Source organism: Crocodylus porosus, unplaced genomic scaffold, assembly GCF_001723895.1.
Source record: "Crocodylus porosus isolate Cpor-Errol unplaced genomic scaffold, CroPor_comp1, whole genome shotgun sequence".
Classification (NCBI taxonomy): Eukaryota; Metazoa; Chordata; order Crocodylia; family Crocodylidae; genus Crocodylus; species Crocodylus porosus.
Genome location: NW_017728943.1, coordinates 96,680,091 through 96,707,388, shown reverse-complemented (window position 1 = coordinate 96,707,388; position 27,298 = coordinate 96,680,091). Strand labels below are relative to the sequence as shown.

Here is a 27,298-nt window from a genome sequence, read left to right as displayed (position 1 = left end):
GGGATGCCCTGTGTACTGCTACCATTTTGTCTCCTGGCAGACTAAGGAAGCCTTCAGAGCATGCTGAGATATGTACACAAAATCCCCCTGGCTGTGCAGCATCAACGCTGTAAACTCCTCTACTCTTCAAGGGTTCAGGGTTTGAATATCTGTTCAGGGGTCTCCAGATAAGTTTTTTTCTACCAGAAGAATTCTCCCAGATTATTTGAATGTGTGTATGCAACCTTTGTAAGCTGACTTCTGGTGCAGTATGGTAAGTAAAGAGGTTGTAATTTTTACTACTAGAACAGATCCCTGCTTAGGCTAGGACAAAATGAATTGGGAGGATTTCAGGTTAAAGACAGGGACTGGTTCTTGAATGTACCACTTCAGGGTGCTTCTATGTCGTGATTTTTTTTTCAATTTCCACTTTTCATGTACTTTGAATTTCTTTTGTGTTGCCTTCTATGCAGCAAGTGTAGTTTCCTGGTGGAAATAGTTTCACCACGGTATGTTTTCAGTAATTGGTCCATACTGTTTTGAATTGCATATTGTTTAGTTACTGGATAAAGGATTGGATTGACTTAGTGATGGTTACTAACTATGCAACATTTTTGTCTTGGAGCATTGGGCTTATTCCAATTTTGTGAAATGGGGCAGTCAAGGCACAGGTTCTGGTTGTTATAATTCCTTGCTTAACTGTACAGCTTTGAGATAAAACTGTGCTGTAGATCTGTTTAATGTACTCTTTGGGGTATTTGTCTCTCCTAGAGACTGCTGCTTGCCTCTTCCAGAGCAGCCATAAGCCAAGCAGTCATTTTCTAGTCGCCCTTAGTAAATGGCTAATTACAGAGACTTCTTAGGACTCTGCTATTTGGCTTGTAAATGACAGATAAGGATGAGGAATATGATGAGTTACTATTGTGGGACTGGGCATTGGGAAGAGGGCAAGGCCAAGAGTTAGCTGTGAGTGATAACTTAGCAAGCCCCTTTTTTGGTAGCAGGGGATGAAGCTATGCCTGAAAAAATAGGGTAAGGTTATTTACAGCACACAACACTGAATAGGGGAGGAGAAACATTACAGAAGTCTGCCAAAAGGTGTAGAGAAGACATACTTATTTGAAAGTCTTGTGTGAGCCTTAAAGAAGTAGAAGGAAATGGGAGTGTGGCTGCTTTGATCCTCCTTCTCCAGAGCAATAGGACTTTGTTGCTTTAGCTAAAGAAGATCTTGCTAGTATAGAGCTAGTTCAACAGTTTCATAGTAGCTAGGATCAGGAGGGACCTGAACAGATCATTTAGCCTGACCCCCTGCCACAGGCAAGAATGAATGTTGGGTCCTCAAGACCCCAGACAAGTGATCATCCAACCTCTTCTTGAATTTACCCAAGGTAGGGACGAGGACCATGTCCCTGGGAAGTTGGTTCCAGATTTTGGCCACCCTAACTGTAAAATGTTGCCTCCTGATCTCTAACCTAAACCTATTCTCCATCAGCTTATTACCGTTGTTCCTCATCACCCCAGGAGGTGCTGGGGAGAAAAGGGCTCTACCTATTTGCTGTTGATCGCCCCTGATGAGTTTGTAGGCAGCCACCAGGTCCCCCCTCAGCCTCCTCTCTGGCTGGGGCTGAACAGGTTCTGGTCCCTCAGTCTCTCCTCGTAGGGCCTGTCCTGCTGCCCTCTCACCAAGCTGGTGGCCCTCCTCTGAACCCTCTCCAGGCTGGCCACATCCCTCTTGAAGTGCACCACCCAGTACTGGACAGTAAACTGGAAGCTTTTTAAAATTTCCATGCTGATTAGCTTTGCATTAGTATCTACTGAAGATAGTGCAGTTGGAAGATGTTTCTTTGATACTGAGACAGGAAGAACTACAAACTTGAAAAATGCAAATAAATGTTATTCATTAGACCAGTGGTTTTCAACCTTTTTTCATTTGCAGACCCCTAAAAAAATTCAAATAGGGGTGTAGACCCCTTTGAATTTGTAAGTGTGGGTGTTCAGATACTTTTGATTGACCGTAGTCGTCTTTTGCAGACTCCTTAGATGTAGCCTGCAGACCACAGGTTGAAACCCACTGTATTGGACACTTTTACGTGTGCTCTGATGTGTTTTAATTAATTGAGTCTGTGGGGGGGTGCAAATCAGAATGCTCCAGCTTGCTGCAGCATCTTGTGTATTCGTTGAATGAGCTTTAGTTAGTGGTCCTGCTGCCATTTTGAAATGCAGGATGTTGAATCTGTGAGATGCTGTGGGCATTTTAATTGGAGCGGCTCCTGAGAGGTGCTCTAATTAAAACACTCCCCTTTCCCCCACCCCCACCTCAGAGCACTTGTATAAGTGCCCTTGGAGGATTAGCAGTGTTATGCAGGAGCCCTGTCCTGAATCTGCTCTAGAGGATGCGACATTAGGGGAACGAATGCTAGGCCTCTGTTAAAGCAGTAATGCTAGGAGCACAACAACAGCCCTGAGAGGGGTCTTGCTATTCCCAAAGAAGACTGGTCCAATTCAGGTGAACCCATAAGAAATAAAACGAAGACTGATCTGAGATGGAACCAAAGCTTAGAAAGAAAACTTGGTAGGAAAGAAATGAGGGAAAGGGAGATGCCACTCCTGAGACTGGCACCAGGAGCTAGGAGCCAGTGAACTGATGTTAGCAGAACATGGCTGCAGGGTATTATGCTTAGATCAGTGGCTCCCAACCCTTTTTTGCTGGGACCTGCTGCTGAGAATAGAGTGTAGCAGTGGTGGTGCAGGGGCGGGGGAGCTCCTGGCATGTGGCATGGCTTATCCTTTGTATGTGGCATCCCAGCATTGCCACCGGGACCCTCATTTGGGTTGCAACCCGAGGCTGGGAACTGCTGGCTTAAATAAATGCCCAATCTTCTGTTCTTACCAAGGCCAGTCTAGGACTGGATCCTTCAATGTTGCAAACTGTACCTGCATGTGTTGCTCTCCAGGGAGGAGCCGGGAAGGCATAAATGCATAGGTGTTTTCTCCCTGTGCTTTTTATTTTTACTGTATTATTAATAAAACCATATTATTGTCTCCTATTCACTCCAAAATATCATGCAGGCATTCAGGTCAGGGCAATACCACAAACTCAGGAGACTCTTAATTTCCTGTGCCCACTCCTGACTGCATGACCATGGCAACTGTGTGGTGGTAACTGTTTGGGCTCATGAGTTGTCCAGCTTAGAGTTGTACAACCCTGGCTTCACTGAACAGTAGGGGAGGTCAGGTTCTCAGCCGGTGCTCAGGGCTGACAAGTATCATCTCCGGCAAAGCAAGGTGAGCAAGCACAGAACAGAATTTCAGAAAGGTATGTTGGTGTACGGCTTGTGCCCCGGACATAGTCTTGTGTAGACAACATGCTGCTTGCGCTATTGTGGGTCAGGTTAACTAGAGAAACAAAGATGAGTGAATAGTCCCAAAGGGACAAGCTGTGTGCAGACCATAGGGTGACCGCCCATCTCTAATTGGGCAAGACAGTCCCTAAATTTAAACATCAAGTCCCAGTCCCAGGCTGAATGTCTCTGTGACAGCATTTGTCCTGGATTCCCAGTACCATGTTCAGTGATTGGGGTTTTCTGTTTGCTCTGAGAAAACTGCAGAAGCTGGCAGAGTTCCAGCCTGCAAGGGGCTGCTTGGGACTTGGGGAGCAGGATGCAGGGGTGCCACAAGCATGTGTGCATGCACACACATGAATATGGCTAGCAATACAGCCCAGGCAGCAGCGGAGAGCAGCTCTCCCAGCTGCCTGCAGGTAAGTCTATAGTGGGGGGTGGCATAGGTGATGCAGGGGGGATGGGAAGGTAGTTTGAGGTGTAGGATTGGTGGCTGGGGCTGGGGTTGCTGCCCAGCTGGGGTGGTGCATTGGGCCTGGGGCTGGTGTGGGAATGCACAGCCACGAGGCCCAGTCAGGGGTCAGGATGGAGCTACAGGCAGCTTGTGAGGGGCATGTGTCCTGCTTTTGCATTGTGAAAAGGTGGCCACTCTAGCAGAAGGGTAGCGGGGCAGGTCTATGCCCAGCCCAGCTGCTGATGCCTAGGACACCGTTGGCCTGTGTTGTGTGGTTTGTGGTAGTACAATCAGCTGCCCCAGTGGCAGTGGCTACTTTTGTACCCCGCAACACCTGGGGCACTGCTCTGCCCTTTGCCCCCTCCGTTATGCTATTGTCTACGTAGGAGCATCTAGGAGGCCCCAAGTCCATGTAAGCAGAAAAGCGGGCACTTGGCAAAGGTGTGATGGGACTAGGGAATAAGGAGACAATAACAAAATGCTAGGATGGGGGGACTCAACATGGGGAGGAAATGTTCAACCTCAAATTTTTGCTTTGTGAGCCTATTCAGAGGTGTTTGGAATTGGGTGTGTGAGGGGAGGGCATTTTGGACCCCTGAGGTGGGGCTTCTGTGGGCGAGCAATCTGCCACTCGTCCTAGGACCTCTCTTCCTTTTGATATTGGAGTCTTTTTCTTATCCCAGGAGAAGGAGCTTACTTAGCAGGCCTCATCGCAATTTCATGTAGCAGTGGACCTGTCTCTGCTCGATGGTGAATGTCATGCTAAATGACAGCCCTGACTTGTATTTTTGTGGAACAACAAAGCCAGGAACCAGTTGTAGGATGGATCTGAAGCTCGTCCATCACCACGCTGCAAGCAGCTGCGATAGGCCAAGTTAGAGGCCAAGTGGCCAGTGCTGTACCTAGACTTCTGGTGGCCCTGGGCAAAGTTTTAGTACTGGGCCTCGCTTTGCCAGAGCAAGTGCATTTTTTTTTGCATGTTGTTTAATTGTCGGGCCTCCTTTCTGTCCGGGCCCTGGGTGGCCACCTGGTTCGCCTATGCCTGTGTCTGGCCCTGCAAGTGGCATGGAGAGTTTGTATCAAGGTGAAGGAAGTGCCACTTTCCCCAGGATCACCGTGTTGCCATGATTAAAACCTCACAGTTGTCTTGATGGACAAAATTCAATTGTATCTAAGGACTGGGCTGAACAGTAAGCTACAAAGAGATGGGCATGCAACAGTGAGAAATAAAAGGAGGCACGAGTGAGGGAGCTGAACAGGAGCTGCTCCTTTAAGGGGTGGGGAGGGTAATGCTAGTGGAGGCAGTCTGAGCCCTGCATCCCTGCTGATGTCACTGTGTTAGTGCAAAGAGAAACCAGGAAATGGAGGAACCATTTTCCCTGCATGAGCAGGGGGACCGGCTGCATTAATCCAACACAGGTGGCAGGAATGGGAACAGGCATACTTGATCTGCAGTCAGACTTCAGCTTGAACCTGTCAAGGGGTTGTTAGTTACAAAGGTAAGTTAAATGAAAAACAAGAGTATAGCTAGGTGGACAGCATCCCCTTAGAAAGAAAATGAAATAAAAACGAATAATAGAGGTAGCTGTTTTTAGATGCCGAAAACAAGGTTGATTCGTTCCAGGAAAGTAATAAAAAGAAGTAAGAACAGGAGTGCAAGGACACCGAAAGGTTAAAATCCTGCCCTTCCCTGTGTTTAAAAATGTCTCTGATCTATTAAAGGATATGTTAAGTGAATTGGTTTGTATTTTCTAGTTCTGATTGGCACAGTCTTGAAGTGCTTATGTTGCAGACTGTGTATCTACATTATATTCACATTAAATATCCACCCCCCGCCCTCCCACTAAGCCAAACTTCAGTGAGATTAGTTTTCAAAAAAGGAGGGGAGGGAGAAGTTTCACTTGACTACTTTAATATTAACAAACCCAGCATTTCTTGGTTTTAAACTGACAGCAGCCCCTACCTTTCCTAGAAGGTGATGGCAATGCCTAGGGCGCTTGTGTTTATTTGTCTGCTGCAAGAACTATTATGCAGTTAGATGATTCCAATAGCACTTTACTGCCATCATTTCCCAGAAATCTGTGCCTTGCTGTCGTGCAAAACCCAGAGTTGCCCTACAGTTAGAATTGGTAATCGCAAAGCAGCAGCACTGCTAGCTGGGGCGATTAGTGTTACAAATATTGCTAGTCATGTCTCTCCGAAGGCCATAAGCAAGATCCCGTGGTTCTTAATCATTCTTTGTCTCCAGTTGTAAAGGTCTACATTGCTGCTGTCTCTGTGCCTTGCCAGTGGCACCACCCCCCTGCATCCTGCTGGCTGCCCTGCTGAGATTTTGACTGCACCGGGTTTATGCACTTTGTACCCATGTCATAAGAGTTCTCCAGCTGTGTTGTTTCCCAGAGTCCTAGCATCCTCTTTCAGTGAAGTCTAGATTGCAGTCTCAGATCATGGGAGGCAGCATAGCCTAGTTGATAGCTGTCAGACTGGCAGTCGGAAGATCCAGGTTTTCCTTCTGGTTCTTTTGGCCTTCTCTGTACTATTGGCAATGAGGTACAGAATGAACAGCATCTTTAGAGATGGGAAAACTGAGGGTAATGAAGTTTGCCCTACTATAAACTCCTTTTGAACTGGGTGGATTAAAAGCACCAGCTGACCCTATTAATAGGAATAAATAATTCCTGTTAATACATGAAGTTGTGTGTGTCTGCATAAGGTATTGTGCAAGCAGTCTGGCTTTCTTTCATTTGGGTACTGAATTTTGGTCACTGCAGGATGCCATTGTGAAGGAGAGGGGTAGCTGTAACAAGGAAGCAGTAGTTTCATTTCTGTTGGTGGCTGACTTCAGTAATTCTCTGGATTACAGTCTACCAGCTGTTTGCTAATACTGGAGACTGTATATACTGAAGGAGACTGCTAGAAAACAGATTTTGCTTTGTAGCTGCAATCACTGCTCATCAAAAGGTAAAACAACCCATAAGAGAGAGCAACCATCTTTTAACCCTCAAGAGCAAGTAAGAAATACAGTCTTCAGACTTTTCTCCCTGGAATTGGTGGGGAGGGGAGGGGGGAGAGGAAAGAAGAAAACAAATTAGTTGTCTGTCTTATTTTGCTTGCTCTCTATCTTATTTAGTTATAGTATAAAGGTGCAAATCTACCCTGATGTCTTTCTCATTTGGGACCAATTTTTTTGTCCCTGTCACACAGGAAGGAACTTCCCTCTTGCTCACCTGTGCAAGGGCAGGGCTAAACACCAGAGAAGTCTGGGCCAAACAGAGAGGGCATTGTCCACGTTCCCATGTACAGCAGGCAGTTTAGGCAATATTGCAACTCAGTAGGTAAATCTGTTCCTAAAGCTCCTGGTAAAACTTTGTAGCTGCACACACTGCCCCTTACTAAGGGTTGTTAATACCGCTGAGCCCTTAATTTTTATACCTTTAAACTCCCAAACATATAAACAAAGACATCCCTCATAAGAAATTTTCAATAGCATGCAAGAAGCTTGAGGACTTAATATTTTTAAAGCTACTGTTTTAACACAAGCTTTTTAATTAAATGCTAACTGTTGTTTTCCAAAGAAAATCCTACTTCAGTGCCATCAAAACTGTCCAGGCCTTCAAAGATATTCAAAAGTCATCGCTGGTCTTGGAGCTGACAGACTTCAGCAGATCTGAACTAGAGGAAGGAAGATGACGTCCTTGGACAAGCTGGAGAATGTAGTCCATAACCCGGTAACTCCCTATTGGTTCAATAGCTTCTCCTTTAGTAGATGGATAGTGGTGTCCATCAAGAAACACTGTAGTGTCATGTCAGGAAAGCCTTTTGGTGCGTTCTTCACGCAATGAGAAGATTGAGAAATCTCCAAATTGCTCATGTCTCTGATGAAAAACCTCTGCTGCTTACAGAATAGTTCCTGAGTTATGGAGAGTCAATGAGATCAGTGTTCTCCCAGCACATTCAGAAAGAGGGAAAAGCACTCTCAAATCTGCAGTATGGTATGCCTTGCTGGGTTGTGATGGTACAGGTACTCCTCACTTAACTTCATCCCAGTTAACATTGTTTCGTTATTATGTTGCTGGTCTATTAGAGAACATACTCGTTTAAGGTCGCGCTATGTTCGGTTATAATGTTGGTTGGCTGCTGCCTGCTAGTAGGTAACTACTGTGATGTAACTGGATTTGCTTAAAATCCCATTTTTCAAGAACATAACTACGATGTTAAGCAAGGAGTAGCTGTATTGCCCCATTTCAGTACTAATGTGAACCTTAAGCAAGTTGAGTGCTTAGCCAAGTGCTGTGTTTGGGGGTTAGAGATGTACCTTTTGGCGTGTAGAATGGCTGTATATCTCTTGTCTGTCTTACTGGATATATTGATTAATTAGTTTTACTTGATTGTCTTGGTTAATTATTTAACTTAGGAGGAAGTTGAAAAGAGGGCATATAATGGGAAGCTAGTGTTGGCCTTAACTTTAGAGGGCACAGTGGGGAGTCTATGTTGTATACTAGGGTGGGTGGTAGCACCTATTAAAATTAGGAGCATCAGACACCTTTTATCAAGGCTCTGTTTTAAGTTGCTTACAATTTCACATTGAAAAAATAAGAATTTGGAAAAGTTTTTAAAAACTGAACGTTTGCTTTAGGTCCTTTCCGTTTTAACTTCAGCTTATGTAGTTCAGCCGTTTCAGAGAATTCAGTAAAGGGAAAAAGAAGTTTTGTCAAAGTGAAGTCTGGCAACCTCTTACTGGAAATGTTTTGGCATCCCCCATGTTCCAGAGCAGGGAATCAGACCTGGCAAGAAGTGGACTGTGTGTCAGGTGTATGTATTTTTGTCCTTTGAGGGGGAGGAGGGGACACAGAATCTGGCCTAGTTTAAGCCTGTTGAAGATTGTGGTTTCTGGTAGCTTTCAGCAGCTGAAATCCCTAAAGACTTTACTGAGCATGCTGCAGTTTATAATGGAGCAAGCCTCCTGCAATGGCAGCCCTAGTCTGCTGTGCTAATACGCATTCGGTGATATTCTAGAGTTTAGTTGCAAATTCCAGTCTTTTATGGGTGGCAGTTTGTCTTTCTTTCTGCCACTATTGTGATTTATTGGCACATGTCTTATGCAAAGGGTGTGATCTATTGCCTTCCCTTTCTTGCAACGTCGATTAACTACTTGACCACTGGAAATATTCCCTTGAAACTTTTATCCTCTCATAATCCGAAGGAGAAATGTTTTTTTTCCCTTTTCTCCTGTACTGAGGAAGTTTTTAAGGATTTACCTAAACTCCCTTGTTCCAAGAATGAGGTTTGCAAAGTTGAGAACTTACAATAAAAACTGTTTTTTCAGCTTCGATGAAAACTTTTCAAGTTCATATTTTCTATTCTGAGACCTAGAACTGCTTCAACTGCTGACTATTGCTGTACTCATGAGTGAGAACTGGATTCTTTGCTCCATTCATTTTGTTTTTATTGTCTTTAGCCTCAATGTCCCAAAACCTTATTTTTGAACATTTTGATCTTGCCCACCTTCTCATAGGTCATTCCATATGTTGGGAGTATCCTTAGCAGTCTTCTTCCTGGAGAGCTCATTGTGATACATGGAAGCATTCCTGATGATGCTGACAGGTAGTGACAAAGCTATTTTTTGTTCAAGAAGTCATAATATCAGCTTTGAAGGAGGGGTTTTAAACAAACCTTAAATGGCTTTTCATCGCTTGTGGAACATACAGTCTTTGGAAGTGTCTTCATTTTTCTATGGTAAAGTCAGGGCTTTGTGAGCTTATGATCTATTATAATCAATGGAGAGGCTCATTATTTTAAGTGGGCACAGACCTCCCAACTTGTGTGATTGACTGAAAATGGTTGAAATCTTTGGAAACGAGGTTTTAGTAACAAAGTTCCTTCAGTCTTGAAACATTTAGCCTGTATCATCTTTCAAAGGGAGAACATCACTGTGCCTTTTTAATTTGAATTTAAAAATTAGAATATTGCAGGCAGAAAGACTGACTTTTGTGCCTTTTGATCATTGTAGACTAGCAGCATGGGGTGTTGCCTAGAGAGTTAATGGGAAGCTAAGGGGTAAGTTGAAGTTTCTGAGTGAGATTTAAATAGAATGAGCCAGTCTTTGCTCTGTCCTCTTGCTCTTCATATCTGTTTCCCATTTGATATGTGTAGCTTCTATCCAAGAACCTTCTCATTAATGGTAAAATTATAATATTGAATAAGTGTTACTTGAAGAAACTGTTCTCAAATATGAGGAGGAAGTCTGATCTAGTATAATGCTGGGAAGCAGAAGACCTGGGATTCTATTTTCTATACAACAAAGGGATGTGTCTGAGAGATGGAGGGGAATGGTAGATGAGCCAGAGCCCCTATGATGAGGGGAGGAAGGACAGTAGTTAAGATGGTTGAAGTGTATATGAGGTGCTCAGATTCTCTGGTGATTTTAACCATTTTTCTGATGCTCATAAATTCATTAAGGGGGAGACTTTCAAAGACACAATTGTTTTCCCCCTTTTCCTTCCTTCTGCCCTCAAAACAAACTTTGACTTTTTGTATCTTAGTACAGCAAAGCAGAGACTCCCTATGCCCGATGAAGGGTGACTGCGTGCAAAAGTTTGCAAAGAACTTCTTTCCAACTTCTTGGTCTAATAAAAGATATCACATCTACCCAAAAATCCTTGCCTGCCTTAGACCAACACGGCTACAACCAAAAACCCAGCTGTATCTTAGTACTATATTTACTCAACTACAAGACATTCCTGAATGTAAGATGACCCCTCTAATAGGTAGATCCTAAAAAAAGTTATAAATTAGTTATAATTGTCCATAATTTTATGTGGTTATAATTTTCCAGGTATAGAATCTAATTATTGGAGGTTAAATTTGTCCCATTCTCACTGTTATGGCAGGGAAAATAAACCTGGGGGATCAGGTTAGCCTCCTTACCCTCTGCCCCCCTGCAGCTTCTTCCCCATCTCTCTCCTTATTCTCAGACCCTGCTCTGCCAGGAAAAGGGAAGTGAGGGGCAAATTTGAAAACAATGACCTTGAAATAAACATACCGGTTGTAATTTGCATATGGTACTCATAGACTTAGTTCATCCAGAATTGATGTGTTTTACCTGTTTGAAAATGCTGCAAGTTTTAGCCCAGTTGCACACTTTCAAGCAGTGCTTTTGTAGCTGATTTTATAGCTTACAAACTATGCATGGTATTAGTGCCAAGTAAAAAAAAAACTTATGATTTATCATGTAGCTCATTGGGTTGGGCCCCAGCAGAGTCAACAGAATTTCAAGCCATGATGACCCCATAGCTCAGCACTGCCCATATGTGTGGGTACACCAGATACTGCTCCCTCGCTTCCTTTCCCCCCACAAGGGATCCATGTGCTAATTAGCCTTTCAGCCATGATGAACTGGGTGTGTTTGTCATGGGTCCTGGGATTCTCCAAAAATGTATATGCAGATGAAATATAATTTCATAGTTTCAGAGTTGGCAGGGTTGGAAGGGACCTGAGCAGATCATCAAGTCCGACTGCCTGCCATGGCAGGAAAGAATACTGGGGTCAAACAACCCTGGCAAGGTATTCATCCAGCCTCCTCTTAAAGACCCCCAGGGTAGCAGCCAGCTTGGAAGTTGGTTCCAGACCCTAGCCGCCCTGACCGTGAAGTAGCGCCTCCTGATATCTAACCTAAACCTACCCTCTGCCAGCTTGTGACTGTTATTCCTGGTCACTCCTGGCGGTGCTCGGGGGAACAGTGACTTCCCCAGTGCCTGCTGGTCCCCTCTGACTAGTTTGTAACAGGCCACTAGATCCCCCCTCAGCCTTCTCTTGTGGAGGCTGAAGAGGTTCAGGTCCTGTAGCCTCTCCTCATAGGGCCTGCCCTGCTGCCCCCTGATCATATGAGGGCCCTCCTCTGGACCCTCTCCATGCTGTCCACATCCCTCCTGAAGTGCAGCCCCCAGAACTGGACGCAGTACTCCAGCTGCAGCCTGACCAGTGTCACATAGAGGGGGAGGATCACCTCCTTGGACCTGCTTGAGTTGAATCTGTGGATGCAGGACAAGATGCGGTTGGCCTTCCTGACTGCCTCCCCACACTGCTGGCCCATGTTCATCTTGGAGTCAATGATGACTCCAAGATCCTTTTCTGCCTCTGCACTGATGAGAAGGGAGTTCCCCAGCCTGTAAGTATGCTGCTGGTTTTTCCTCCCCAGGTGAATTGCCTTGCACTTGTCAGTGTTGAATCCCATCCTATTCTCGTCCGCCCACCCCTGTAACCTGTCTAAGTCCGATTGCAGCCTATTCCTCCCTTCTAGCATGCCCTCATCCCCCCACATCTTAGTGTTGTCAGCAAATTTGAACAGGGTGCTTTTTACCCCCTTGTCCAAGTCGCTGATGAAGATGTTGAACAGTGCGGGCCCAAGGACCGAGCCCTGCGGAACCCCACTGCCCACATCCCTTCAGGTCGAATAGGACCCATCCACCATCACTCTCTGGGTACGGCCCTCCAGCCAGTTGGCAACCCATTTGACTGTGTAGGTGTCGACACCACAGTACCCCAGTTTCTTAATGAGAACGGGGGAGAGACAGTGTCAAAGGCCTTCCTAAAGTCCAGAAAGACTATGTCCAGTGCCACCCCTGCATCTCAGGATTTGGTGACTTTGTCATACAGGACCTGCCTCTAATGAACCCATGTTGGTTGACCCTAAGCATAATATCCCCTGCTGGCCCCTCGTGGACATGTGCCAGAATAATTCTCTCAAAAAGCTTACCCAGGATCGAGGTAAGACAAACTGGCCTCCCCGGGTCCTCCTTCCTCCCCTTTTTGAAGATGGGAACCACACTGGCCCTCTTCCAGTCCTCTGGCACCACACCAGAGCACCACGAGCGCTCATAAAACTGTGCCAGGGGTCCTGCAATGACCTCAGCCGATTTCCCTCAGTACTCTAGGGTGGAGATCATCCGGACCAGCTGATTTAAATACACCCAGCCCCTCCAGAAGTTCCCTAACTAGTTCCTCCCTGACCCTTGGCCTAGGTGCGCCTCCCGTGGGGCCTGAGGGGGGCCGGGGGGGGAGCTGATCCCGTCCCTGCTCAGGAAAATGGAGGCAAAGAAGTCGTTAAATAGTTTAGCTTTGTCATCTGGTGTGACCACCAAATTTCCTAGCGTGCCTTGCAGGGGCCCCACGTTACCCGAACCTTCTTTTTGCCCCCTATGTATTTAAAAAAGGATTTCTTGTTGTCCTTGATCTGGGAAGCTAGTCCCAGTTCCATCTCCGCCTTGGCCTTCCTGACTGCCCCCCTGCATCCTCAAGCAACTGCAGTATAGTCCTCTCTGGTGATGGCCCCTCTCTTCCATTGGGTGTATGCCTCCCTTTTAGCCAGGAGACATTCGTGGATGCTTTTGGTGAGCAATGGGGGCTATTGCGCCCTCCTGCCCCCTTTGATATGTGTTGGGGTTACCTCCTTTTGGACTTGGAGGATCGTCTCCTTAAGGAGCAACCACACTTCTTGGACACCGGGCTCCCCTCCCCTCCGAGACCTCAGAGCCTCCTAGACTATTCTCCTTAGCTCATTGAAGTCCGGCCTCCTGAAGTCTAGGGCTGCTGCCTCACTGTAGGCCTTTGCCACCTTGCACTGGATGGTGAATTCCAGCAGGCGATGATCGCTGTCGCCCAGGTGGTCGAGCCCCCTCACCAGGTCATCACCCGTGGCCAGCACCAGGTCCTCCTGGGTTAGATGGAGGTCCTGCATTCTGGCGAGGAACCTACGTGAGCTGGCTGATATGGGACAGTCTGGTCTGGCTCCACCACTTGGAGGGCAGGAACACGTTAATCATATGTGCAAGGCTGAGAGAGGGGGTGACAGAGGGATTCTGGGTGAACTGTTTGGGGCCTCATTTGGTGATGTTTGGTAGGCATTTAAGGCTCATGAAGAAACAGGAATTGTTGGAAATGGGATAAAAAGGCACAGCTCAGCTGTAGGAGTAAAGAGGAAGTTGAAATGTATGCAGTGTAGTGGCTCACGTGACTTGGAAAAAGTCAGCGCTGAGGGAAACTGCACGCAAGGGGCACTACCACGCATCTTATTCAGATGGACTGGACTAAACTGTCCTTGTGGTAGAAGTTCCCATCAGCATATCAAATGCAGCATTTCTGGCACCAAAGGGAGGGTATCAGGAGTGGCTCTGGTCCTCCTGGTGCCAGCCTCATATTGCAGTACCTTCAGCTCTGGTGCCAGTTCCCTGTGGAGGGGATACTTGCCCTTCTGGTTTTTTGGTTTTTTTGGCCCTTAAAAAACATCAGCATGTTTAGCCAATATGGGCCGTGTGTTCATAGTCATGCTGTCTTGACTGCATTTAATCAGCTTCATAGTTGGTATCTGTTACTGAGCACACGATACTGTTGGTAACACTTTAATGATAAGTAATGTATTTAATGAGGTATCCTTGTATGCAAATATGAGATGAGGGGCTTGATTCCCCATGCTACTTAAGAGAAAAAAACCTTGTCTTGTATTCGAGTAAATATGGTGCCCTCTGTGTACATAAACATTCGAATCTTTTTACTTCTGTTTCTTGTTATACCCCCACCCTGTGTATCAGGGTTTAATGCAAAACTCTCTCTTTAAACTAAGGTCAGAATTTACTTAGATGTTTGAAACTCTGAGGTCGTGTTCTGGAAGAACTGAATCAATTGTGTTTTGTCTTATAACCAGGTTCCAGGTGGACCTCCAATGTGGCAGTAGTATAAAACCTCGTGCTGATGTGGCCTTTCACTTTAATCCCCGTTTCAAAAGATCTGGCTGTATTGTCTGTAATACATTGCAGAGGGAAAAATGGGGTTCAGAAGAGATCACTTATGAAATGCCTTTTCAAAAAGGCAAGCCATTCAAGATTGTCTTTATGGTTTTGAAGGATAAATTCCAGGTGAGTTCCAGGTAGATTCATTGGCAGCATGGTTGTTTTTGGGGGCATGACAGTGTGTGGGAGTACTGACTATGCTTACTTATGCTGTACTTACAAAGACAGACCATAGAACGGGCTCACGGAATGGGCACTAAATAATTTTTGCCCATAATGTGGCATTACAGGCAAGTCTCCTAGTCCCTCTGCATCCATAGTCAATCTTCTCTCCCCCTCTCTCTCCTTTCTGACACCACAACAGGATTACTGCTGCTTCTGGTAATGGCAGAGAGGGATGCTGCTCCTGTTGGGGCAGCAGCAACAGGTTGGGGCCCAGTGGCAACAGGAGCAAAGAATCCTGCCACTGCTGCTGGTGGGACCTCACGGACAGCTGGAGCCTCAGCAGCAGTGGCAGAGAAACCGGCTGCTGCTTCAGTTGGGGGACTGGGGCAACAATGGCTTTCCTAGGGATGTCCTGGTGCCATTGGGACCACATGTTGCCCTCCATGGGAGGCTGATAGGGTGATAGTGATTGGGTGTGGGAGTGGGGAGAGCAAAGGAGCAGTCTCTTATTGGCTAGAGAGCACCTGTTTGTGGTGACTTTGTTGTGCTCCAAGCAGGGGGCTCTGAATGTGGATACACTCCCTAGATCAGGGGTGGCCAACCTGTGGCTCCGGAGCCACTTGCGGCTCTTCAGAAGTTAATATGCAGCTCCTTGAATCTTTGCACAAGCACATGGTGACCAGCTTTCATAGCTGTTATGTTGCGTGATGCAACTGCTCTCAACGAGCACATTACTCAGTTTGAACTCGGAAGTTTGAAGTCCAGAGCTGCAGGTTGGCCACCCCTGCCCTAAAGCATTTTAATTTCTGTAGTGCTACAAAGTGTTGAGGCACTTCATCATGCTGTACATGGTCCAAGGCCTAAGTTTTTGTTACTTGTCCCTTATCTATGAGAGTAAGTACACATACTTCTTCATACATACATATATCTTCCTGCCCATACTAGCTGCTGCTTTATTCATCTCTGTTTGTAAGAAAGGGTACTCTTGCACCAAACTTCCTGCATACAGGAGCGCTGGACAGTGTTCTCCTTCTGTTTAAGAAAGATGCCAAATAGGAAAATGTGTGTTGGTCTAGCTCTGTCAGACTGAAATTAAATGTATGTAGATCTAAGTAGGTTTAAGTATCCTTCATTTGCGGCATGTGGTATGTCGAGAATGTGGTGGGAGGCTGTGTGTGTAAGTGTATTATTAAAAAAATTAGAAAACTGTCTTGATGCCTTTTCAGGTGGCTGTAAATGGAAAACACTTGCTTCTGTACAAACACAGAATCGACCTTGAGAAAATAGACACACTTGGAATATATGGCAAAGTGCAGATTGAAATTATAGAGTTTGTTTCCAACAAGGTAAGCTGTTAAATTGCTTAGTTTATTGTTGTCTTTTACTTCAGTATAGCATTTTGTAAAGTAGAAGAAGACATTAATAATGAAAATGAAGTCATAAATGATAATATAAGCTCTAGTACCAGAGTATAGCAACATATCCTACACTCATAAAAATAAACTTCATAAAAATGAAATCTATTTCCTACCTATGGGGACTTTTTACCATCTTGTACCATCTACACCTTTCCCAGAGCCTGACAAAGGGACTTTGGTTTTGAAAGCTTGCAGAAAAGGACAATTTTCTTGCCATTTTCCAGCTGGTCTAATAAAAGGTATCATTTTGGAACCATGAGTTCTAGTTTTTTGTACATCTTTTTGTCTCAGACCAGCACGGGTACCAAGTACACCCCTGCAACATCACCTGACACTTCTACAACAATGACTTCATTTTCTAGTCACATAGAAGAAAAAATATTCATGCAGGGATTTTTTTTTTTTTTTTTGGTGGTTCTGAAAAACTTGGGGAAATAGGGTTGTACAGTGCAAACCTGCGTTGTGTTTCAGCCTGTTGTTCACATGTGGATTGATATCAGTGTTTGAATCCTTTTGTGTTGGAGCACACAAAACTTACGGGAGAAATGCAAACAGCTTTCATGATGTAGACTACAGCAAATGTAACTTATCCCTTGAGGACAGAATGGAACTTTTCTCTACAGTTTGGATCATTTTGAAGTTCATGGAAAATCATTCCCAGAACATTCTACTTTCAAACATGTGTGCAAAGGGTATATCTACATGGGACAATACAAGCGTTTGCAATGATTTGGTTCCTGGAATTACTGAATGCAACAATGCATTATGCAGGGTGGACATGCTCCAAGGCAGCCTTTGAGTTCCCTTTGTGCCAAGCTTTTTCTACATGACCCTAACCAGGTGGTGAAAATCAGCTTTCTGGGTGCTCTGAACAGCCATTTGGTTTGGCTGTGATGTTCAGAGGCTAGATGCACAGCTTGCATTTCTGTCAGCAGCTAGATCTGCTGAAGAAAGTGAGCTAGCGGGAGGGAACTGCTCATCTCTTTCCTGTACAGAGATAAGATCTTCTCATCTCATAGAAGAGACAGGAAAAATCCACAGACTCTCCAGGTACAAGGGGGGCAGGGACAGCCTTCTCTTCACCCCCCTTACCATAAGTGCAGCTCAAAGTGGCGAGCTTCTCTTCTGGGGTAAGTCAAATGAGCCCACTCTGAAGCAGCTTGCCAGAACCCCTGCAACATCCTCCCTCTCCCTTTTCTGCCTCAGCCTGAGGGAATCAGGCTTGCCACAGTGGCAAGGAACGTAACCTTTACTCCTCTGCAGACAGCGGCGGTCAGTGCAACACCACCAGGGAGGAGGAACAACCAGAGGGGTTGCTATTGTGCATATAATTAGTCTCTTCTTTCTTTCTTGCTTGGCATGCCCCTTTGTCTGTCTGTCCAGTAAAATCCTTGGACTACCTAGCTGGTTTTCATGTGAGAACATCCTGGCTTTATGCCTAATAACCAAAACCTAAATATTCCTTGTTTTCTGCCAAATCAGGTCTATAATCAGGTCGTGAGGACTGTTGAAGAGTGTAGACACAGGCCTGGGCGCAGTAGAGACCGAATTCTAAAGAGGTGTCCACCAAACTCTTATTTGTACAGCATATTTGTAGATACATATCCTAGTATTCATATGGCTCTGACACCGTATGTCAGGATTGTAAGTTGACTTGAAGCAGAATAGGTTTCACGTTTGGAAAACTGATGCTGCAAGTAGGCTTCAGTGATTAACATGTTAGTTTCTGTTTCTTAAGGCAAAAATGCGTAAGGAGGTGGGTTAATCATGGAGGGAAAGGATTGTGTAAATACAGATTTTCTGCTCTAGTATCAGTTTTCACCTCTGTTTTAATGCTAGCTGCTAATTAGTTTCACTTTCTGCACTACCCATTTCCCTTCACTTCTGTTTTGAGGAGGAAAGAACAGGGGTGTACTTTGTGGAAGATATGACCTGCCATGACCCAGAGGGTGCTAGAAGTGGCAAGGCCAATGTGACCAAACCCTGATTCAGGGTTCAAGTTACATACCATGCAAATTACCTAGTGCCATGGTTATTAACCTTTTTTTGACTCAAGGCACCTGTCGGAAAATGTCAGCTCTTAGGTTTCACTTTTTTTTTTTTTTTTGACTAAGGAAAAATAATTGAGCAGTTCTATTGCAAAGTGCTCAGGAAGACCAAAACAGGTCAAATGTTTTTGATACTGGATTCCTATTTGAAATCTCTGGGTTTATCTTGTGAATCACGTGATGGCATTGGAACACCTAACAGTGCTAATCTTGCACGGTACCTTGTTCACCCCTAAAAGGATCTCAGGCACCCCAGGATGCTGCAGCACTGTGGTTCAGAATCACTGATCTACTGCAAAAGGCTTGTTAGGATTATGCCTGCCTGGGCCTTGTATCATTGTCATCCTTGATCCATAAAAGATGCCCTCCAAGTCCCATCAATAGTGCAGTGAAGATCTGCATGAGAAGCTGCTCAAAAGCAATGCAGAAAGACTGGTCTATGTAGGGGTCTAAACTAGAGTGGAAGTGTATTAGACAGCACAATAGGGGTTCAGTTAGCTGGCCTTCTGATGGATTTTTTATGGAGTTTTGATGTCGGGATTTAGAACTCCAATCCTTTGTACACAGAGCCTAATACAGTTCTGGCAAACTCACTTTAGAGTGAAAGTACTAATATGTGAACAGTGATTTATAAATATCTTTTTTCTGCAGTCTTTACAAGGCTCTCAGCCATCGTCTCTAGGAATAACAAAGATAAACACAGAAAATGTACGTATGGTTATCTTGTGGTTCTGTGCTCTTCACCTTTTTTGATTTGTTTTAAGTTAATTTTGTTGTGTTTGGTTTTTTTGTAGGGGGCAGTGCCAGATGGTTCACAATTTGTAAGTATCTCTATGTACAGAGCAAACATAAAAAGTCAGAATGAAAACACCTGGATCATTAAAAAAAGATGAGATGACAGATCTGGATCATGCTCATCTTTGCTCATAAATAGTAGTCAGCTTTCATTTCCCTGTTTAAGTAGGTGTATTCCTTACAGAGCACTTAATGGGAGGGAAATTTGGATTCTAGGTAATTTGCAGAGCTCGCTGAATTGTCAGCGTGTTCATATTTCATGTCCAACTAACATTATGTACTTCAGCTGATAAAATACTTTAGCATGTATAAAATTTAATCTGTTGAACATGAATTAGAGACCCTGTAATCTGAAATGCAAAATACTGCATCTGTACAAGATGGGCAGATTTGCTGAGGACCATAATCTTGATTCTTTAATGATATCTGTCAAACTCAGCTATAACACTCTAGAAACTTTTTGCATTTAAGTCTATAGCCTAGTCCTAGAAATTTCCTGTAAAAGTGCAGAGAATGAACCAGGCCGTTTTAAGGAGGAAGAGGAAAGAAGCACAATTTGCAGCAAACTTTCTAGAGAGTTAATAGCTAACTCTTCACTGTAGTCTAATTCTTCTTCACCTTGGGTATTCTTGGTGCTCTGGTTTCAGTGTGTAACAATTTCTCAGCATCTAATCAGTTAATAAAATCTCATCTATTCATTCCTTCCCCTCCAAAACAAGACAGTGCAGATTCTTTTTCATTTGACTAATGCATACCAAAGACTGGTGGTTCTTTCTGTGCCTGGTGACAATTGCTTCTACAGAAAGCCAAAACCTCTTATAATTTCATTTTGAATGTGGATGCACCCTGCTAATATTATCTCTCCTTACTAGATAAATATACTATTTTATACTGGTGCCAGGAGGAAAGAGAACCTATTAAGTTATTCTGTATATTTTTATGCAATTGTTTTTAAAAAATGTGGGATAAGACATTTAGATAATATTTATTCTGAAGTATGACTGAAACTGAAGCTCTTTTGTGGATAGCCATATACATATAGGTTTATGCACATGTATCTGAATAACCATGCTTGGTGAACACCTAAGTCAGCCCAAAGAATTTGATATCTGCAATGTCCTATGTTGGTCTCTCGTAAATGGATCAAATAGTACGTTGTGAACAGTGGGTCAAGCTGAATCCAGCTTTGCATGAGAAGTTTGGAGTTACCAGAGTGAAAGGATCTAAACAAGATTAAGGAACAAATCATTCCCCAATTCCACTCTCCCCGGGCCCCAAATAGGTTTTTTTTTTAAATTTGCTCCCCATATGTATACTACCAGAACAACTTTCTGGATTTTGAGTCAAATTATTCAGCTATAAACAGGATACTGGAATGAGCATGCCTAAGCTATAAATATAGCATCCTAATGGTTACTGATAAAATATAATCTATTAAATGTGGCTAAGTTCAAAAGACTTCTTTAGATGTATTTTTCCATTTCCAGCAGCAACAGCAACATCAGCGCAAGTGCCAACACTATACTTAATTGTAATGCATTAGTTAAAACCACAGTCCATAATCCCTAGCGGTTGTTTTTGCAGGCAGTTCCTTACCTTGCAAGGCTTAATTCTGCACTTGGTCCTGGATGCACAGTTACCATCAAAGGAGAAGTGAATAAAAATCCAAACAGGTTAGTAAATGCCATCACCTATAAGAAGGCAGATTACACAGTTACTTATAACCATGTTGTCTCACTGCTGCTATTGTTGTCCAAGCTGCTCTTTCATAGTTTGATTCTTCCTTATCTATTGTATTTTTAAAAAAGGGATACATCTTCAGTCATAATCAGGGGGTGCTATAAGGAGTGCTACTTCTGAGTCACCTTTATAGTACAGTTTTACTCTGAAAAGTGACTATAAAATCTTTCAGGCTTACAACATAGATCTGCTAACTCCTATGCATTATCTGTATACTTCATTATTTGTAATAAGGAGCGTCTTGGAGCCCTGGCCATGGACCCCAGACTCCATGGTGCTAGGTAGCACATGGCGCAGACTGTCCTTACCCCACATTGTGAATGGTCCAAGTAGATGATGAGACACAAGGGGCACCCCTGTGCGTGCGCAGCTGTGCAGCAACAGCCAGTACTGTGCAGTCCTGGCATTGCACGGGTCATTTCCAACCCTACTGTGCAGTGGCAGTGAGCATCACAGCTCATGTCAGCTGACGCTATGTTGCTGTAGCGATGAACTACATCGCCATAGCTCACCACTGTGGTGACGTAGCATCTCACGTAGATGTGCCCAGTATGAAGCAAAAGTAATCAATGAGGTGGACAGTGTGGTTAGCAGGAAAAGCAGTTACACCTGTGACACCATCAGCGAGGACGTTTTATAAGTATTGCAGCAAAGTGGAATTTTAAGGTGGGATTTGGAGGAGGAGGAAGGAGGCAGCTTTGCAGATGTTTATAGAGAGCTCTTCCCCAGCATGAGGAGCAGTGTAAGAAAAAGCTTGAAGGTGTGTGTTTGAAAAATTTAACATGTGGGTGATGGAGGATAGCATCCTGGTTTGATCAGACATGGGAGTAAGCAACTTGACAGCAAATGAGGTGAAGATGGGTCGTAGAGAGCCTTGAACATGAAGGCAAGCAGTTTGATCCTAAAGAAAGGGGAGCAAGTGTAGGGATGCCGAGAGTGGATGACATGGTCAGAGTTTATGAGGTAGGAAAACTCTTTGCCACAACATTCTCTGTAAGGTATGTGTTTAGCACAGCAGAAACAGCTCTGTTATGACCAACTGATCACACAAATTGTGGAAAGTGCAGTTTTCATTCAGACCCACTCTTAATGTGTGTACCATGCTTCCTGTCAGAACATTCATCACAGCTATCCAGCAAAATAACATTTCAAGAATGCCAACCCGAAAACATAGCAGTGTTTCAAATCCCTGATGAGTACCAACACTAAAACATTTTACTCTTATCTAATATCAAGTCCACATAAAACACTAACTTGATAGAGGCATAAATAGACAAGTAGCATCTTTTTTCTTTTGGTCACGAAACATTAATCAGCCTAGCAGATAGGGAGCTGTTTCACTAGTTCCTGATCTACACTAGTTAGGCTGGGTGGAGATTAGCAGAACACTTTAAATTGCTTGTCTTTGGAATATTTTCAAACTTCAATTTCTTGGGGACTCAGAGCATACTTGAGGTTCTTTAGACAATTGTGTGAACTTTTGCCCTTAATCAGAACATCTCTCTTCTCCCAATACCTCAGACAGAGTGGAAGCCATAGGTTGCCCTTAGTCAGGATGGTCATTTGCATACAATCTTTGTACGCATGCAGTCCTTGGACTTAAGATGCGGTTTCCAGGAACCAATTGTGTCGTAAGTCAAAACGTAACTCGGAACCAATTTTCTCATAAGAAACTGTTATAAATGGGGGATTGGTTCCTGAACCAAAGCCCAATACCCTATTTTCACTAAAAATACCCCAGAATATTGTACTCGATCAATTATAGATGAGTAATGTAGCTACATTAATGTATTTATATTGTAAATAGCAGTCACTGATTTGGGAGGACTTATTTGAGGTGACTTCGCTGGACTTTTTGAAAGGCTCTTGGTTGGACTTTTTGAAGGGATCTTGGCTGGATTCTTCTCAAGAGTCTTGGTTACAGGTTTTTCTGGAGTCTTGTCTGCTTTCTTCAAGAAAGTGTCCAAGGAAGTTTGGACAGATGTTGTCCAGGGAGATGAGCAATGCAGTGAACTTGTTCACTGGCATAGTGTCGCATTGGATCAAGCGTTGTAAAGTCGAAACTAATGTCAAAGTTGAAATAGGGTGTCAATTTAGAAATGTTGTAAGTCGAGGACTGCCTGTGTGGTAGCCTCTTTCCTCCTTTTGCTTTTCAGTGGAGCTAACCCAAGATGTTTAAAATGAAGGTAGACAGATGGCAGGGTAAATTTGCACCTTACAGGCTAACTAAATTAGAGATGCATAAACTTTTGTCCAAAACTATCCTGCCTTCTTCCTGATTTCAGACTAACGTGGCTAAATAACTGTCTGCTTATGTAAAGTGAAGATAGCCAGGCATTGGTCTGTAGGACTTAAACCAAAACAACCCTTTCCCCTCCACAACATTTTTGAGGGGGAAAGGGTAGTGCAACTAGCTAGGTTTTCTGCATCTCCTTTATTTTAACCCCCTGCCTCAGTAAGAGGGATAATTCCTAGAAATGTAATGCTGAAAAGGAGCTCACAAAATCATGACTATGGTCCAACCCGCACGAGGGTCAGGTATAGTTAAACCATCCTGCACGGGGATTTTCTCTGACTTGTTCTTGAGATTCTCCAACCTTTGTGAGTCTTTCAGGGTTTTGGTTTATTTTGTGTATTTTTTTTTTCCTTCTGTTAACTGCCTTTTATAGTTTTTACTGTTTGGGTTTGAGTTGGGTGGTTTGTTCTCCTGAAAGCCAAAATAAGATCTTTGGTATTCTGACATTCATCCTGTTCCTGTTCTGGTGTCTGCATCACTAGCATCTAGGCCAGCCTTCCTCACTTATCCTACTCTTGCATGTTTCTCCTTTTCTTTGATTCCTTTTACCAGTGCTCTCTTGACCATTTACTCCCTGATCCTGCTTACCTTGACTGGTGCCAGTCCACATAACAATCTTCACTACGGTGTAGTCCGTGTACAGGCATGCAAGAAAAGGGCATAATTATATTACCTGCATAACAAAATGCCAGTCTAGATTTGTTGCCTATTTCTGTATACCATATTTTCTCGCATATAACAACACAATCCCTATTTTTGGGAGGCTCCAGGAAAGAAAATAAACCCACAATTTACCTTGGAGTACAGGCAAGTAACTAAGGGCTGGGGGCTACGCACTGGGTGCATGTCAAGGCCTGATCTGGTGTGCTGGGGCTGTGTAGCAGGGCCAGATCTGGTGCACCAACACAGAGGCCAGGCAGTGAGTCTTGGGCCTCACATTGGCTCTGGAACCAGATACCATGTACGATCTGGCATGTGGCTCCAGAAAAATCAGCATATGGAGTTAGACCCAGTATGTTGGGTCCTGGGCTTTGTGCAAGCTCACACCCATCACTTTGGCTATGGACCAATCCTGCATGAGGCCTTAATCCAGTGTGTGTTTGGGCAGGAGGGGAGCTTCCCGTAAGTCCTGAAATGTGGTAGTGGGGGCAAGGAGGGAACGGTGGTGACATTAATTGCTATGACTCCCAGAGCCACAATTAATGCTGCTACAGCTCCACACACCCTCTTGTCCAACTCTTCATATTTCTGGACCCACAGGGAGCCCTTTTACTAGCATATAATGTACACCCAGTTTTTTTCCCCAGCTGGTTTTGGGGTGGTGGTGGGGAATTTGGGGTTATATGTGACCCAATATGATACCTTAATGCATAAACTGCTTAAGTGGAGAGCATATTTCAGTCTCATTGTCTACTTTGTAACTAGTTGTATTCAGGTTAACTGCATACCCATCATAGCTGTCTGTCTGGAACTAATACCCTATAACTGTACCCAGAAAGAGTGAAAAGTAACAAACCATGAAAGAGCTGCTATTCAAAACCTTGAAAATGTTGGGGGCTAATACTAGGACTGACAGTGCTGGACACTTAGGGAGCACTGACTGATTGGGTAAGTGCATAGCTTTTTTCTGTTGTAAGGCTATTCACTTCAGCAAAGTATACGGTATTTGCTATCTTTTAAGCTCCCAGTCTGTGGCTGGAGTGTTTATACCTGTTCTTCATGTGCTGACTCTCCTTCTCTCCTACCTGATGCACTTCATTAGAAGATAAGCAAATATTTTCTATGTTTTAGCTATTGGTTATTTTATAAGCATGTGCTGTATTTGCCATAGGGATGATCCTGACTAGAGATGTAATCTGTGCTGACTCCGATAGGGGGAATTGTATCCTGGAAATAAGGTTCGGGTTTCTCCTGGGTGACTTCTCTTCCTTCGAACATTTCCCAATGTCAAGTTTAAAAATTCACCTTTTTAGACCAGAGTCTCCTTCATGTATTGCTACTTGGCTTGCACTGACCCTCCACAGAACTCAAGAACCATTTGGAGAAAGCCATGCTTGTAATTTAAACCTATCTTACAAAACACATCTTCTCCTTTCACCCTGTTATCAGGGTGTAGTGAAATGCAGGTCTTATGCTTTAGGCATGGGCCTAGGGAGCTGACCCTTACATCTGGCAGACATTGCCAAACAGTCGTTTTGCCACATACCCAGCTAATCATTGTGTCTGCTGATTTGAATGCCAGGTTGTGGAAAGCCACATCCATAACAATCTTTCTAAACATAGTGGAAGTTGCATGCCTGCAAAACTGATTCTTTTAAGTCACCTTACATTTAAGCCACAATTATCCCAATACTCATGTGCATACTTAGTTGTGGCATTGACTTCGATGGAATTAAGCTTAGTGTCTACTGTAAGCATGGGGACTGGTCTTTGCAGAATCAGGGTTCTAGTTTATAAATCCTTCTCACATTTTTCTGCAAGTTCTTGGTAAGAGCTGAACACCTGGGAAACTATGACTTGTATGTTATTGCAAAAATGCTTTACAAGTCACTTATAATAAGACAAAGATGCCTAACTGCATCTTGCTCAGACTTCACAAGAACGTTCACTTTTGGATCCTTCGATCAAAAAGAATAGTTGAGGAAGTTGGAAGGTGAAAATAAAGAGCTATTAAGTAATGTGTGATACCAAACAAATGTGGCAAGGTCAATGTTTCCATCTTTTAACCACTGCCTCCAAAATGATTATCAGACACTAGTATAGCACATTTACTTGAAAATGCAGTAGTCAATCAACATGACAAGTTAGTTGGTGTGACTAAACTTTTAAAATATTTTGCAGCTTTACTATTAATCTAAAATCAAGCAACTCTGATATTGCCCTGCACCTGAATCCCCGCATGAAAAACAAAGTTTTTGTGAGAAATTCTTACCTTCATGATAGCTGGGGAGAAGAAGAAAAGGAGGTGGCTCATTTCCCCTTCAGCCCAGGAATGTATTTTGAGGTAAGGCTACTTTTGAGGGAGTAGAAAAAACCAAACGTGCCTATTATAACTAACAAAAAGAGTTGGCTAGTAGGCTTTTAACCTTGGGTAGCTAGCATCAGAACAGGTGATTTTTCTTTAAGTCTTTCTTTTCTTTGACTTCTAAAAGTAATAGCTGCTTTTTAGGATTCAAAGTAAATCCAAATGATGTAATTTACTGCTGCGATCAAACACTTTAATAATCCTCTTTCCAGCATGCAAAGGGAAAGAGGGAAAGGCGTGTCTGTTGTCTCATGCAATCCAGTTTGCTGAGAGCTGCCCCCTGCATTTTTTTTAAAATTGAAACTAAGTCCTTTTGAAGTCCTGGTTTTTAAATGTTCCTTTCATGAAACGTAGTATTTCATAGAGCAAAAGGCAGGCTTATCTGATTTCAAATTAGATTCCTGTAAATTTCACTCCAAACCTGACTGTTGCTGTTCTTGCTTTCAGCTCATCATTTTCTGTGACACTCATGAGTTCAAGGTTGCTATCAATGGGGTGCACGTCTTAAAGTACAAGCATCGATTTAAACAGCTGGACATGATCAACCTATTGGAGATCACTGGAGACATTAAGTTACTGGATGTGAGGAGCTGGTAGTTTTCCATTAGGTTGAAGAATCCTTATAATGCTATTTTAACAAAGATTTTTTTTCTTTTTAGTCCAGACGTGGTGCTGAATTTCCAGGCTGTCTTCTTTTTTTCCAGGGTTTTGTAATAATGCCTATCATAATGGCTGAGTGCTGAGCCCTATTAAATTAGATCTTCCCTAGTCTTCAGTATACTGACAAATTAAACTGATGTTATCTGCTTCAGTAGGCATAATGCTCCTGCTGTATGAAGAATTTAACTACCAAACCCTAGCAATATAAAGAAGTTGCCTTACAGCATATGTAAGAAATACAGCTTGCATAGCAAGAGTCTAGAATAAAGAGAGCATTCCTTAATAGAATAGTCTCAACTTCATTATCAGTATTGTCTTGATTACAGCTGGACTGAAATATGATTCACGAATCTAAAAATGGAGTGTCAGCTTCTCCAGGGATCAAGTCATAAGGGAATTGTAAAAAGAAGGGAGTATTGCTGCTCAGCAGGAACGTGTGGAACCTCTTGGCTTTATGTTTTTTATGTTAAGCGAACAATAATGAGATGACTGGAGTTACTGTATATAAAAACAGACTAATATACTGATGAATCAGGTCCATAATATGTTTAAACAATAATAGTGTTTTTCAGCCTGAAGTCTAAAAGCACGTC

At 43.6% G+C, this 27,298-nt stretch overlaps 1 protein-coding gene across 5 annotated transcripts; it reads left to right on the top strand.

Annotated features, from left to right (window-relative positions):
• On the top strand, nt 1-27,298 carry LGALS8 (galectin 8). 5 transcript variants are annotated; one of them, XM_019549825.1, is made up of 10 exons: nt 4-253; nt 7,350-7,502; nt 9,290-9,378; nt 14,474-14,684; nt 15,950-16,069; nt 18,841-18,897; nt 18,984-19,010; nt 20,569-20,657; nt 25,862-26,024; nt 26,493-27,298. In XM_019549825.1, exons 2-10 carry the CDS (start codon nt 7,461-7,463, stop codon nt 26,640-26,642), a joined length of 948 nt encoding a protein of 315 aa, XP_019405370.1. In that variant the 5' UTR covers nt 4-253; nt 7,350-7,460; the 3' UTR covers nt 26,643-27,298. The 5 variants fall into 5 exon arrangements, with proteins under 5 accessions (XP_019405372.1, XP_019405370.1, XP_019405371.1 ...); XM_019549826.1 differs by lacking the exon at nt 4-253 and adding an exon at nt 5,112-5,273 and having other exon boundaries at nt 7,350-7,490; XM_019549823.1 differs by lacking the exon at nt 4-253 and adding an exon at nt 5,112-5,273.

What these genes read in the sequence shown, in the direction of transcription:
- LGALS8 (XM_019549825.1), top strand. Translation starts at nt 7,461, where the DNA reads ATGACGTCCTTGGACAAGCTGGAGAATGTAGTCCATAACCCG. An exon ending in ATTCCTGATGATGCTGACAG is followed by an intron (nt 9,379 to 14,473) that starts GTAGTGACAAAG and finishes TCTTATAACCAG; the next exon opens with GTTCCAGGTGGACCTCCAAT. An exon ending in GCCCAGGAATGTATTTTGAG is followed by an intron (nt 26,025 to 26,492) that starts GTAAGGCTACTT and finishes TCTTGCTTTCAG; the next exon opens with CTCATCATTTTCTGTGACAC.